Raw genomic sequence first — 13553 nt, forward strand, 5'->3', positions numbered from 1 at the left:
ATACTCCCTAAATACTTATATTGCCTAGAGCATACAGAAACAACTATACCACAGAAATTCTTTAAAAAAACTAACTCATTAATAACGTCATTCATATGGGGAAACTCTAGAGCCAAACTACGACTGGATACCCTACAACGCCCTAAAGAAATTGCAGGTATGGCGTTGCCAGATTTTAAACTATATTATTTGGCGGGACAGGTCAGGTATCTCCGTCATTGGCTGTCGGGTGCGCCTCTCCCTAACTCCGAGCACCATCTCATGTACTTCCTTGAGGAGACTTCGTTGTGGATCCTCCTGGAAAAACCAAAATTGATAACCAAACAAATGCTGCCGGTCCACAGACTGGCAGTGAACGTGTGGCAGATATGCAAATCACTAACAAGACAAGAGAACACCCCCTTGGAGACTCCCCTGTGGGACAACAGGGCATTACCACACTTGATGAATCTGCCAGGTAAACAATTCTGGATAAACTCAGGAGTTACCACACTAGAGCATGTTTATAGGGACCAAACACTGGTTTCCTTTGAACAAATGCAAGAGCTGTACCAGATCCCGAGGGCGGGATTTTTTAGATACTTGCAACTCCGACACGCACTGACCGCACAGTTTCCAGGACCTAGACAAATATTTTCTCAGTATCCATTAATAGGTGTACTGCGAACACAAGGACCCAAAGGCCTGATTTCAGTGCTGTATACCCATCTACTGCATGCTAAAATTCCCGACATACCAATGTCAGTAATGCAGAGATGGAGAGAACTTATTCCCACCCTCACTAGTGAGGAGTGGGAAACGGCCATGTCCATATACACCACAGTATCACCGGCGGCAAACAACAAACTAACACAACTATATATCTTACATCAGTGTTATCTAACACCGAGCAGACTTCATAAAATGAATCGGATAACCACCAACCGCTGCCACCGGTGTGGAATGCCCAATGCAAACTTTAACCATTTAATATGGAACTGCGTAGATATTCAGACATACTGGAGAGAGATCATAGAGTTTCTAATACAAATACTGGGAATACCAGTACCACACGACCCTGCGGTGTGCCTGTTGGGGATCTTAGACGAAGAACAATGGCAGTATCATGACAGGATATTTCTTACAAAGGTTCTGTTTTACGCCCGGAAGGCAATAGCCTTGCGCTGGATGGACAGGCGCCCCCCGACACTCACAAAGTGGCAGAGCATTGTCAACGCCGTTCTGCCATATGAAAAAATGGTATATAAAAATAGAAAATGCCCTGAAAAATTCGATAAAGTGTGGGAAAGATGGTGTGGGTCATCAAGTACGGTGTACACACAGAACCAGTTCCATAACTTGCTGAGAACAGTGACGCCTAGAAACACTTAGTAGAGCCAACAAAGGAACACACCCCCCGCCGACACCACAAAGAAACTATATTACCAGGGGAAAATGTAACAAAGGAATATGCCAATAGAATGTACTAAAACACTTGTTAGGAATGTAATGAGCTAATGATGTAACCAAAAGTTTTTTTTATTCAGTTGATGTACAAAATACAATGTTTTCAATAAAACGAGTTAAAAAAAAAAAAAGCAAGGAGCTCTGACAAGTAACTTTTCACTCGCGGCCCTGTCGAAGGCCGCCAGTACACGGGACGATTATTGCCCAAATCCCCTGTATTTCTGGTGATAATCGCTCTGTGTGAAGATACCTTAAGGACCTGTTTATTTTGTGCTATGAGTCCACACAAGGTCTCCGCGATGACACCGCACACATAATGTCAGCATCTCAGTAGTGCAGTCCGCAGATAGTATATACATATAATACCCATATCCATATCACTATGGTCAGGTTTTAGCTTTCATCTTTCTGGGGTGTCGTCTTTTTTTTACTTTTGTAGTTGCATTTTTTTTGTTTGTTTTAGAAATTGTGTTCTGCCTTTTTTTTTTCTTTAAATCACTAAAATTCATTATTTTATGTTTTCAGGGCATTCGACAATGTATTTGACCAGTTTTGGGAGCAAATGAATGAAGCTATTTTCCAGCATAACACTACTCGAACCACTGAGAGACCCGGGTAAGAAGATCCAATGTGATGACTTGGGTGCCAACTTGCTTCTATAACACAAATTGAAGCAACTTTGCAAATTGTCATAAAGCAACTCTCCGGTCCGGGAACAAAATAGTGTTCAGGGACCAGAGCACGGAGTGAGATTACCTGCCATCAGGCCCCGTTTTCAGTTTCCCACGGTGTGTGCTCCTATCTTCCAACTACGTAACCACTAGAGATGAGCGGATATACTCGCTAAGGCTAACTACTAGAGCGAGTAGTGCCTTAGCCGAGTATCTGCCCGCTCGTCTCTAAAGATTTGGCTGCCGGCGCGGGTGACAGGATGAAAAGGATCCCCCCCCGCCGCTCACTGCCCACCGCCGGCACCCTAATCTTTAGACACGAGCGGGCACATACTCGGCTAAGGCACTACTCGCTCGAGTAGTTAGCCTTAGCGAGTATACTCGCTCATCTCTAGTAACCACGCATTGGAAGTGTTAAGACCCATTTACACACAGCGAATTTCGCACAAAATTCATTCAAACGATGGCATATGAGAGATAACGTTGCATGTAAACGCTGCCATCATTCACCTTTCGGCTCAATGATGATTTTAGGGTAAGCTTAAAATTCATCCCTCAGCCACAGAGACATAACAGGGACCACACTCTGTATTCTGCACGGGCTGTCTGAGATTACATTGTATTCTGCCAACAGCCAGTGCAAAAACAATAGAGCTGTGTGCAGAGCTCAGACCACATGCTGTGCTGTGCAAACAGCTCCTGGAGGCCCTTTTACATGCAAATGAAGCTGATAGTGTTAATGGACATTAGTGTCCATTAACACTTTCTGTAAAATGATTGCTAAAACTGTCAATCTTTCAATCATTTGAAAGTTTGTCTTTGCGTGTAAATGGGCCTTTAGACTGCCAATGTATCATACCTTCACTCTGCTCAGTACTGCTCAAATGATCAGCACTGGCCAATCAAAAAGCAACGTGAAGTGCTTCAGTCTACCAATTCACAGTGTGCATTGGATAGTTAGAAGATGGCAACTGTCATCTTGCAAGACTAAAAATGGGGCCAGGAGCCACTGGATGAGAGGACAGCAGCGCAGATAATGGAAACCTGGTAATGTAGCAACACCCTCTCCAGTCCCATAGGGCCCGGGAACTAGTGGATCCGTGGACAGCGGTGCAGAGGATGGAAGGTGGGTGATATAACAACCCCCTGCATGGGTCCTAAGGCAAAATTTCATCCCAACACCAGAGGGCTGCTTTAATTAAAGACTTATGGAGTCCATGTTGCTATTAAGACCTAGGACAGCATAGGAGCTGTAGGCACACAACGGCACTCTAATTACACTTGGGGCCCTTTTACACAGGATGACCCGTCAGACACAGATGCCCAAGAGGTTGTCCCAGTGATAATGGTTCCTACGCTTTCACTCAGGAACAAGCATCGCTTAGTAAATGCAGGTGGAGCGGCCCGAGGATGCTTCCGAACTGCCCACCTCCATACACAAAAACAGGCAGTCATTCATAAGTGAATGTTGGAATGATCCGTCGTTCCGTTTTCTACATGTAGGAACTGTGCAGTGAACCAATTCTCCTTCGCCGTCCAGTCGGGGCGTGCCTTCACACTGAACGGTAATCATTCAGATTGCCCCTGGATGAAGCAATCTAAAGGATTTAGCGGCCCGTGTAAAGGGGCCCCAACTGATCTGTCATGGGATACAGGGAATCTTTGTAAAGAGATAAATGCAGTTTACTCTTCACTTTTCAGGACCAGTCGTGCCTCCTGGAGATCAGATCGAGAAATGGGGCTAATGAATGCCATTGGCCTCCAACCTCGAAATCCAAGCACCTCTGTGACGTCACAGGGCACGCAGACCCCCGCCCCCCAGTTACAGAATGCAGAGACGCAGACGGAGAGAGAGGTACCAGAGACCCGGCCTGCTGTACCAAGTGCGGAAGGTAGGATCACTCTTCCTGTAACGCTTCCCTTGTTGGAAGGCCATCATGATTTCTGTACTGCGCCAAAGATGTCCGAGACCACCTACAACTTGATTAAAGATGGTACCCATCAGGTTAAAAGGCCTTATCTCATGAAGAGAGACCCTTTTCTAGAGACGCCCATTAGTTGATCGCTGGGAGGCTCGCTCTTAGAAACCCCGGCAGTCAGCTAATATATTGGGGTCCAGTTGATCGCGCCTACGTTTCCGTTGTGCAGCGCATATAGTATTACATGCCGGCCATTCACGTGAATGTCTGATCATGACATGCATGCCCAGATGGACCATGGCAGAGTCTTACTTAACGACTTTCTGATCTAGTTCATCAAGGTCTTTTATGACCTCTATATGCCCTGATGGGCATATGTACTGCGTTGTGTAGAGGGGCGGTTGAGTTGAGACAACTTTGAGTTGAGACAAACTTTCTATGTTAACAGCGGAAGTCAGGTGATCGCTGCCTGCTAATCGGACTGCAGTGTTACTGCCCGTTCTCCGGGCATCAGTGCTCACATCCTGGCCACCATGATGCCTGAAGTTCTTAACGGTGACGCTGCGGCCTCTGATTGGCAGGGAGGGATCACCTGACTTCCACTGTTAACAAAAACCAAGAGAGCTTTAGGGCCACAATGCTTGATTGCCGGAGCCGAGGACAAATAAGTACCACTGTATTTGTTTTCACACATCTGCATCGGGCATTAAAATTGTAAAGGGTAACCGGACAACCCCTTTAACTCTCCTACAGATCGAAGAAAACGGTGACTTTTTAGTGCCACCTATAGGTATCTACCCTGTAGGTCAATGTCCGACACCGTAAAGGGGTTTATGCAGGACTAGGAAAATTAGTCTGACTTTTTTTCCAGAAACTATAACTCCCATCATGCAATGCCAGCCTGTAACGGTAAGGGCATGATGGGAATTGTAGTTTTGCAACAGCCAGGAAGGCAGAGGATGGGGAAACTGATTTCTAGAGTAGGTGCCTATGTATTGCAGTAGACGGCCTGCGCTCTTCGTTCTAGAGGAGAGCTAATATGTTTTTGCCATAGAGCATCACCTGTAAGACTCCAGGCATTAGCTAGATGTCTGCGGTGGATGAACCCCCAGAGATCCCGAAAACTGCGCCCTGAAAGCCTCTGTGAATGGAGCAGTCGTACACATGCTTAACCGCTGCTCCATTCGCTTCTATGGGGCAAGGGGAGATCAATGCACTCTGCAATCTGTCTGTCCCATAGAAGTGAATGGAGTGGTGTTCGCACATGCGCACCGCCGCTCCATTCATAGGGTTATTCAGGGGTGCGGTCTTTTGGGATCGCTGAAGATCCCAGTAGACAGACCCAAGAGAGCAGACTTTTATTCCCTGTTTTGTGGATGGGGAAGAAACCTCTTTCAGGGTAACAACCCCTCCATTCACTGACAGCAAGCAGATCCTACATTCCTGAGGATTTCTTTGTACAGTGATAAAGCTTGATTTACATAAAATAAGGAAACCGTTAACCCTTTACCACCTTTTGCACACATCCCTGTATCAAAAGTGTAATGTGAAAGGAATTGTCCAGTTGTAAGCTATTGATGGGCTTAATTGCAGGGTAGGCCATCAATAGTAGATCAGCAGGGGTCCGCCACCTGGAATCCATACCAGTCAACAGGTTTTTTTTTTGTTTTTGTTTTTTTTGGACCAGTCTGTTTATGCACTCAGCTGATCTTTGCAGAAAGCACAGAGCTCTGTTCTAACTGCAGAGGCCAGGTTTGGTATTGCAGGCTAAGCAGCTATTGAAGTGAATAGGAACGTTTGCCTGTTATACCAAGACTGGCCACTACAGTGCCGATGGAGCTGTCTACTTCCTGCAAACATCAGATCATATGCAAAGCAGCTTGCCCAACAGCTGGTTAGCAGGGGTCCCGGGAGGTGGAGCCCCACTAATCTACTGTTGCTGACCTTTCTCGCAGATAGGCCCATCAATAATGCAGCAGTTGGACCATCCCTTTAATACCAGTGATCCTGTAGTACTGTTTTTTATAAGTTTTCTGCTCTGAACACACTTGAAGCAATCATTTTCAGAACTTGGTATATAAGGACATGAGAAAAGCCTGCTTAATGCCTGCCAACACTTACTAGTCGCAGCAGTGTTTGCTAGGCGTGTGTGAATGTGGCGCAACATCTAGTCCATTCTTATCTTTATTCTGTCCTTTTCGTAGCCGGCTCCAGTAATGAGCAAGCGGCACAGTCCAGCGGCACCTCAGACGGCGCACGAACCGGAGCAGAATCTCAAGAAGGAAGTCTGGAGTCTGGTGAAGGGTCCGGCTCAGGTGGGACGATTGGATAGCTTAAAGAGGAACATCACCTTCCCACCCCCCGCCCCCGCTGTGTTCCAAATTGAACTAAATAAAAAGAATACCATTACATATAGCTTCTTGGCCTGTCATATAGTTATAGAGGATCTGTCACCTCTCTCGACATGTCCATTTTATTACTGGGAGTCTGTTGGCCCCTATGAGCGCCCCAAGATAAACTTCTAGGATCTGAAGCACTGAATCCAGCAATGTAAGGCTTATACTCGCCCTCCTCAGTGTTTCCCTACTGTACACTGTCAAAGCCTTTACTGCAGTACACCTACCAGACCACTTGGCGCGCACTTACAAATCAAGCACCAGTTCTCTCCTTCTGTACATGCGCTATTTAGTCGGCTGACTTCATTCAGCGGTGGCTTTCACTGCTCACAGTAGGGGAATGCAGAGGAGGGCAAGTATGAGATCTGGCATTACCGGATTCAGTGTTTTTTCGCTCCTATGAACCCTGAAGCTTAGCTTGGAGGCTAACCACACTGACTTTTTTTTAGCATCGTACGGACTTCCGTAGTGTGTCCCGGCCTGTCCGTGAGTCTCCGGACTCAGATGCTTAGCATCATACACAGGTATCGTACTTGGAGTTTGAGTCCAGAGACCCACAGACAGACTTGTAAAGCCTGTTTATAAAATGGATGTTGCAGAAGACATTGGTGTCAGCCCCTTATGGGGTCATCGGAGCTGCCAGACTCCCTTTAAATACTTGTATTCCCCATTAAATAATTCTGGGGCATGTTTTTGTCACTTTAGTCATATATTTCCTGAAGGTGGGTGTCACTGTTCCCCCTTGTCAACAAGGCGTGTATAATATTGGCCAATCAGTGCTGATGTCGTCAGTCTGTGTTTAGCAAACTCCTTGACAAGGGGAATTTGTAGCACCCAGTAATTTAAACTCAGGCACTTCCAGGAGGAGTAACAGGAGTGGCACAATGTAGAGTTCAAAGAAAAGTTGCTCCTTTTTTTTAATGGGAAATGCGAGTATGTACTAGAACAGATATAACATATATATACTGTTCTACTAAAAGTAATGGGACACCAGAGCAAGGATCTGAAGTAGCATGTATTTCCATATGTCAATACTTAATGGGGCTCCTTTGGCCCTAATGACATCGGATACTCTCAGATACTTTCTACTAACATTTGATACACTTCAGCTGGTATTTCCTTTCATTCATCCTGCAAATGTCTCTGGCAAGTTTTCTCAAAGAAAATGGATGCTTGTTCATATTTTCTGACCCGATGTTCCAGTTCATCCCAAAGACATTCGGGTCGGGACTCTGCAGGCAATCCAATCGTGGAACATCCATATCCTCAAACTAATGTAAAGCAGCGTTTGATTTGTGACAAGGTGCGTTGTCTTGTTGGAAGTATGGCCGACCATACCCAGAGTATGACAATGCTCCTTGCGCCATTATAGGTGGCTGATGCATCATCTTTGAGAGAATTCACCAGACATTTGCAGGATGAATGCAGGGAAATATCAGCTGAAGAGTATCAGATGTTAGTTGAAAGTATGCAACAGAGAATATCTGATGCCATTTGGGTCAAAGGCGGCCTCACCAATTAATATATGTTAACAAATACTACTTTTGATTCTTGCTCAGGTGTCCAATTACTTTTGGCAAAATAGTATACTCCAAGTAGCCGAGCCCTGTGCCGTTTTGCTAACAGTAGCAACGAAGATTCCGCTGAAAGATATGGTTCTCTTACACTCGGCCCGATGCAACGAGCACCGATCAACAAGCACGTTGTTCTGTGCTTGTTTACATTTTCTTTTACATGGGTCAAGTATCAGGTTATAGGGACAAATGATCGCTAGTACGAGCCTTTGTCCCCACAGGCCAGCTGTATATATCCCTGTTCACACGGGAAGATATATAGCCGATCAATAAGCATTTTTATGCTCATTGAAAAACAACAAACAGCTGATGAACAAGCATTTGGCGGCTGATCGTTGGATGGACAACTGTTTGGCGGCACGTTCATGCCCGATTATCAGGCCATGTAAAAGGAACACTAGACATGATCCTGCTGTATACATGAAGGGTGCGCTACCTTGTCACCCCTCAGGGTAGTGATGGACAGGCTCATATGTAACGTGTCAATCACCGCTGTGTGAGGTAGGGAAGCGCGCTCCTCATGAATACACCAGACCCACAACTATGTGCCCAGAGTTTCCTTTATCGCCAGTATTAACCTAATGCTTTGACCAATAGGAGTACGGTCCTGTAGCTCTAATATACTGCCGTTACATAGCCGATGATATTAAAGCTGACAGATTCAATTTAAGCCCACAAGTTGCTGCCCAACTGCAGGTCTAATGATCTGAATTAATGGTACCAAAGAGAGCTATGAGGCCATTATTTCGGGTCATTAGACTCCTGGTTGGGCCGAGACTTGTGGCTGTCATCTAAATGAGGCCCAAGTGTAAGTCTTTCAGTTGTCTGTTCAATCCCTTTAGTTGTAGTAGTCTATGGGCAGGCTGGCTGACAACCAATATGGTGACTAAAGGAGGTATCAGACCATTTCCCAAGACTCCTGAACGGCAGCTCTGACTAAACGATCCTACCAAAAGCGATTGGACATCTTAGCAAGAATCGAAAGTATTTCCATCTGTTAATACTTAGTGGGGCTTCTTTGGCCTTAATGACATCGGATACTCTCCGTGGTATACTTTCTACTAACATCTGATAAACTTGAGCTGGAATTTCCCTCCATTCATCCTGCAAGCATCTGGCGAGTTCTCTCAGAGATGATACATCATCCCATCAACATTAGTGCAAGGAGCGTCATCATTGGACAGTTGAGCAATGGAAGAATGTTCTATGGAGTTATGAATTATACTACTCCATCTTCACATCAGACGGCCATACCTGAGGCGGAGGTTCTGTTATGGTCTAGGGATGTGTTACGTGGCATGGTTGTAGTGACAAGAACCATGAACATGGAGGTGAACCCTGACATTCTAGACAATAATATGCTGTCGATAATGTGGTAATACTCTGGGAATAGTCAGCAATACTTCCAACAAGCCTGGTCACAAATCCAATGCTGCTTTATGTTGGTTTGGGGATATGGATTTTCCGTGATTGGACTGACTGCACAAAGTCCTGACCTGAACAGCTTTGGGATGAACTGGAACGTCTGGTCAGGAAACATGATCATTGTCAACCTTTTTCGAGAGAACTTGCCAGATGTTTGCAGGATGAATGGAGGGAAAAAACAGCAGAAGTGTATCAGACCTTTGTAGAAAGTACGCATTGGAGAGTATCCAATGTCATTAGGGCCAAAGGAGCCCCACTAAGTATTACCATATGGAAATAAATACCTCTCTTGGTTCTTGCTCAGGGGTCCAATTACTTTTAGTAGGAGAGTGTACATGCCTGTAATGTGCATCACTTACATAGAAGAGCAGATTAGGCAGACAGATCCTCTGTGATGCGGATGCTAAAATGCAGCCGCACTAATGACCTTAATTGGTGAAATCTTTTTCATTTTTTATAATAATTGACGAGTCTTTTCCCCAAACCTGCTTCATTTTGTCTTCAGAATATAACCTCTTATACCGGCACTTTTTATGCTTCTCTCTCTTATTATGCTACAGCCCTTCTATTGCCTCACACTGTGCCCCTTCATGTCCGACAGGAGAGGGTCAGGAGGATGCTCTGAGCAGAATCCAACGACTTATGGCAGAAGGAGGGATGACTGCCGTGGTCCAGAGGGAGCAGAGTACCACTATGGCATCAATGGGAGGTTTCGGCAATAATATCATTGTGAGCCATCGAATCCACCGTAGCTCACAAACCTCCACCGACCCTGCTTCCCGCACCGCAGCCGCCCCACGCTCTCCACAACCCTCCACTTCTAGAGAAACTGTAGCAGAGCTGGAACGGCATCTTTCTCCCCAACAGCCGAGTCGGCCTCTGCTCACCGAACCTGTGCCGCTAACAAACAACAATGCTGAAGACCTTGGCATGCAGCCTCCAAGCAGCGGCATCCTTCCTGGTGTGGAGAGGTAGAGACGTGGCGATGCCAACTTTGGTACTGCTGTAAGGACAGCCTGGTACCCCCCACGACTTGCTCACGGTGGGGGACTCTCAAGCTGTGGACTATGGTGCTAAAGACTTGGAGAGAGATCCTATTTGAGACCTCAACCCTCCTGCCAGTGGAGGGAGGTTGCAGAGTTTAGGATGAGAAGTGTAAAATTGCAGCTGGCCTTTCTCACACTGCCCCCTTCTCTATGCCCGATCGTTGTCTAGCAGAGAGCAAGACATCACCCTAACGCCCCTTTTAGGAAGGGTTCCAGTCTTGTGCTCTTCCCTTTTTTGCTCCCTTGAGTATCAAGAAGAGTAGAATCCTATTTTAGTTTTTTTTTTATGTTTCCAAAGGTTTATCGATTCTGGCAGGGGAATTAGCACTAATCTCTCCCCCTGTCGACCGCGAGGAGCTGCTATGAGACTGTTACTGTCCTCCTTGCTTTGACCGAAGCTCAAGGAGGGATGCATGCACTACAGGGACGGCTGGGGCCTGTAAATAGCCTCTCCTCCATACCAGGCATGTGTGTCCGGGATGTTCTGGACCTTATTCGATGCTGTGAGGCCTACAGGTCATGCTGTTCTTTCTACGATCAGCTGATCGCTCCATCACGTTCACCGGCAACGACGCCACTGATGAGAGGCGTCCAGTAAAGGACATTCAAGTCATTTTCTCTTGCCGTGGTCACAAGCCCCAATTATCGGCCCTTTCACTAAGCTGATTCTTATGGGTTGCCAAATAGGTCCACACCAATGTTGTGGTTAAACTTCTCCGACCCAACTCTTTTTTGGTTTTTTGTTTTTTTTTTCCTCTTGCAAATGTGACCCGTGTCTCCGTATGAGTCCACACCAGCTCCTTCTCCCTTTTTGTATCCTACCAGTCTGTGATGTGTGTCTGATTATATTGGATGAAGTGTGCCCGCATTCTCCACCATCCTTTACGCCTTGTTTGAGTTTTGTCAAGCCCACATCCTCCTTGCCAAAGGCCAGTAGCGCAGCTCTTGAGTTTCCACCCGTTCCCTGCCGTTGACCGGAAAACCCACCCAATTTGGCAGTGGCCAAGGTTATCATGCCAGCAGCTGCGGCGCAGTAGATTCCTCCCATCCGCCAGACACCTGGGCCAGCTCATCCAGACTCCTCTACCCACTAGCACAGTCTGACAGGCACGTGTCTTTTTGAGCTGCAAATAGATGTTGACAGTATTAAAAAAAAACAAAAAAAAACGTGAATGTTACAGAAGGGGCCGGGTTTCATATTAAAGCTCTTGCATGAGAAATACTAAAGCAAACATTTGAGTTTATTGCAGTAAGATGATGAAAGCCACCATTAGTCATCTCCTTTTTTTTGTGTTGTTTTTAATTTATGCAGCCTGTGCTACTTTCCCAAATCTTCACCGCCTGGGCTCAAGTGTTGCCTGCAAGTTCTGCCTTGCAGGATGCACATATCAAGATCGTTGACTAGTCGGGACATCAGTTGCCGGAGGCTGTCCCATCTCGTTCCACCGAACCCCCTGCTCTGACACGTTACGGCCAACCTGTGCTCTCCCATGGCTTTTTTTTTTTTTTAACAATCCCTGCAGAGCATTGCCCCCACCGTAATAGCTTCATTACTATTAACTATTATAGAGCCTCGCTTTTTAAAGTCCTGTTGTATCATTAATCTCAACGGCAGAGCATATTCCGATGTATTCTGTAGCAGCGAGTACTGGCGGACACTGCTTCAGTACCTTGTACACACCATCTCCTCCTTATCAGACCTGCAGAGCATCACTCCAGTGCCCCGCTGTAACATTATAAGAATTACGGAGCCCAGCCACTCCGGTAATCTGTAATGCTTGGTTGGTTTTTGCTCTTATGTGTAACACTTTCTTTTCAAGGTGCTGTGCAAAGCATCATTCCAATAACCCATTGTGACCTTTTTTTAGGGCATGACTCAAATCATGTAACAATTGTTGAATCTGCAGAGCATTGCGCCAGTAAACCCTGTGACACCAACGAACTTTTCTTGTGTGTTGAGCTTTATTTGGGGGGGGGGGGGGGGGGGAGAAAGGGGTTGATTTTTTTTTTTGCATTGCATTATTGGAAGTCAGCGTTTAACAGGTTAAATGGAGATTGCGAGCGTTTCACCTCGTTCGTCAGCGACTCTTGTCAGTTGTCACCTTTCCGACCGTTACATGACCAGATGCCTTGTTTTAATTGGCTTCTCGTTCCATCCTTCTGAAGGAGGTATTCGCATCAACTTTGGCCCACAAGATACCGGCTTGTTTGCTGGCCTGTTGAGTTTCGATAATTGGTCTCCGCTGAGACATCTGGCAGATTGAGGGCGACGGGAACAGGCGGCTGTAACCCTCGTCACAACAAGTATCTGCTCCTCGTTTGGCAGAAGGCTTAGAAGATACAGGAACGCTTCCATCGCCATCCGTTCTGTCAGTCGCCATAGAGCCAGACTCTCCTTTAAACAAGTCTTGTTATGTCTCAAAGTCACATTCGATCATTCGTAGCTCTGGGCTTTTTAATTACTGCCACTTAGTATAATCTACAGTCTGATCAGAATTGCTGTTCGCACTGCTAACGTAGAGGGTACTGACTGACAAACCGAAGTTGGCATACTGGGCAGCTGGCATGAATACGAATAGGATGACGCCATGGCATTGAACGAAATTTAAAGGAACATGTTCAGATTTATCATCAATCTTCTATGGTCATCGTCTGCAACAAGACGGCGTGCGTTTTTAACTCTTTCAGTCTGGATGGTGGTCATGTCCCAGAGGATTAGAAAAAACATGGCAGCTTTCTTGCAGAAACGGCACCACATCTGCCCATAGGTTGCATTTTTATCAACAGTCTGTTTCACTGAAGGTAATGGAGGCAGACCTGGAATATCACACACAACCTGTGGACAGGTGTGGCAAGATGCCCTGTTTTTACCCTCTTCCACTCTATGGTATATGCCCTTATATTAAACCTTGTATAAATCCCCCATTAGTAGATACAGATTAATGCCACCTAGACATTGGCGTGCCCAAAGTTACGGTACTGGAAGTCACATTATGCAGGACCCCCTCTAGCCCGGTGAAGTGCAGCAACTCAATGTGGCATCGATTCCATAAGACATCTGGAGGGATGTTGAGCC

The 13553-nt window shown here is 46.0% G+C and overlaps 1 protein-coding gene across 2 annotated transcripts in view; it reads left to right on the plus strand.

The window, feature by feature from the left end:
- The window catches only part of AMBRA1 (autophagy and beclin 1 regulator 1), a 115786-nt gene extending 103367 nt beyond the window's left edge, over nt 1-12419 (plus strand). Inside the window, exons 16-19 of one of the 2 annotated variants that reach the window (XM_066583394.1) lie at nt 1972-2061; nt 3819-4009; nt 6241-6351; nt 10033-12419. In XM_066583394.1, the coding sequence (XP_066439491.1) occupies nt 1972-2061; nt 3819-4009; nt 6241-6351; nt 10033-10406 (766 nt within the window). In that variant the 3' untranslated portion in view covers nt 10407-12419. Of the gene's footprint in view, nt 1-1971; nt 2062-3818; nt 4010-6240; nt 6352-9991 lie in introns of both variants that reach the window. The other variant, XM_066583395.1, reaches the window with a different exon arrangement.
- The last annotated feature ends 1134 nt before the right edge of the window (nt 12420-13553 follow it).

This window comes from Eleutherodactylus coqui, chromosome 11 (assembly GCF_035609145.1).
Source record: "Eleutherodactylus coqui strain aEleCoq1 chromosome 11, aEleCoq1.hap1, whole genome shotgun sequence".
In the NCBI taxonomy this organism is placed as follows: domain Eukaryota; kingdom Metazoa; phylum Chordata; class Amphibia; order Anura; family Eleutherodactylidae; genus Eleutherodactylus; species Eleutherodactylus coqui.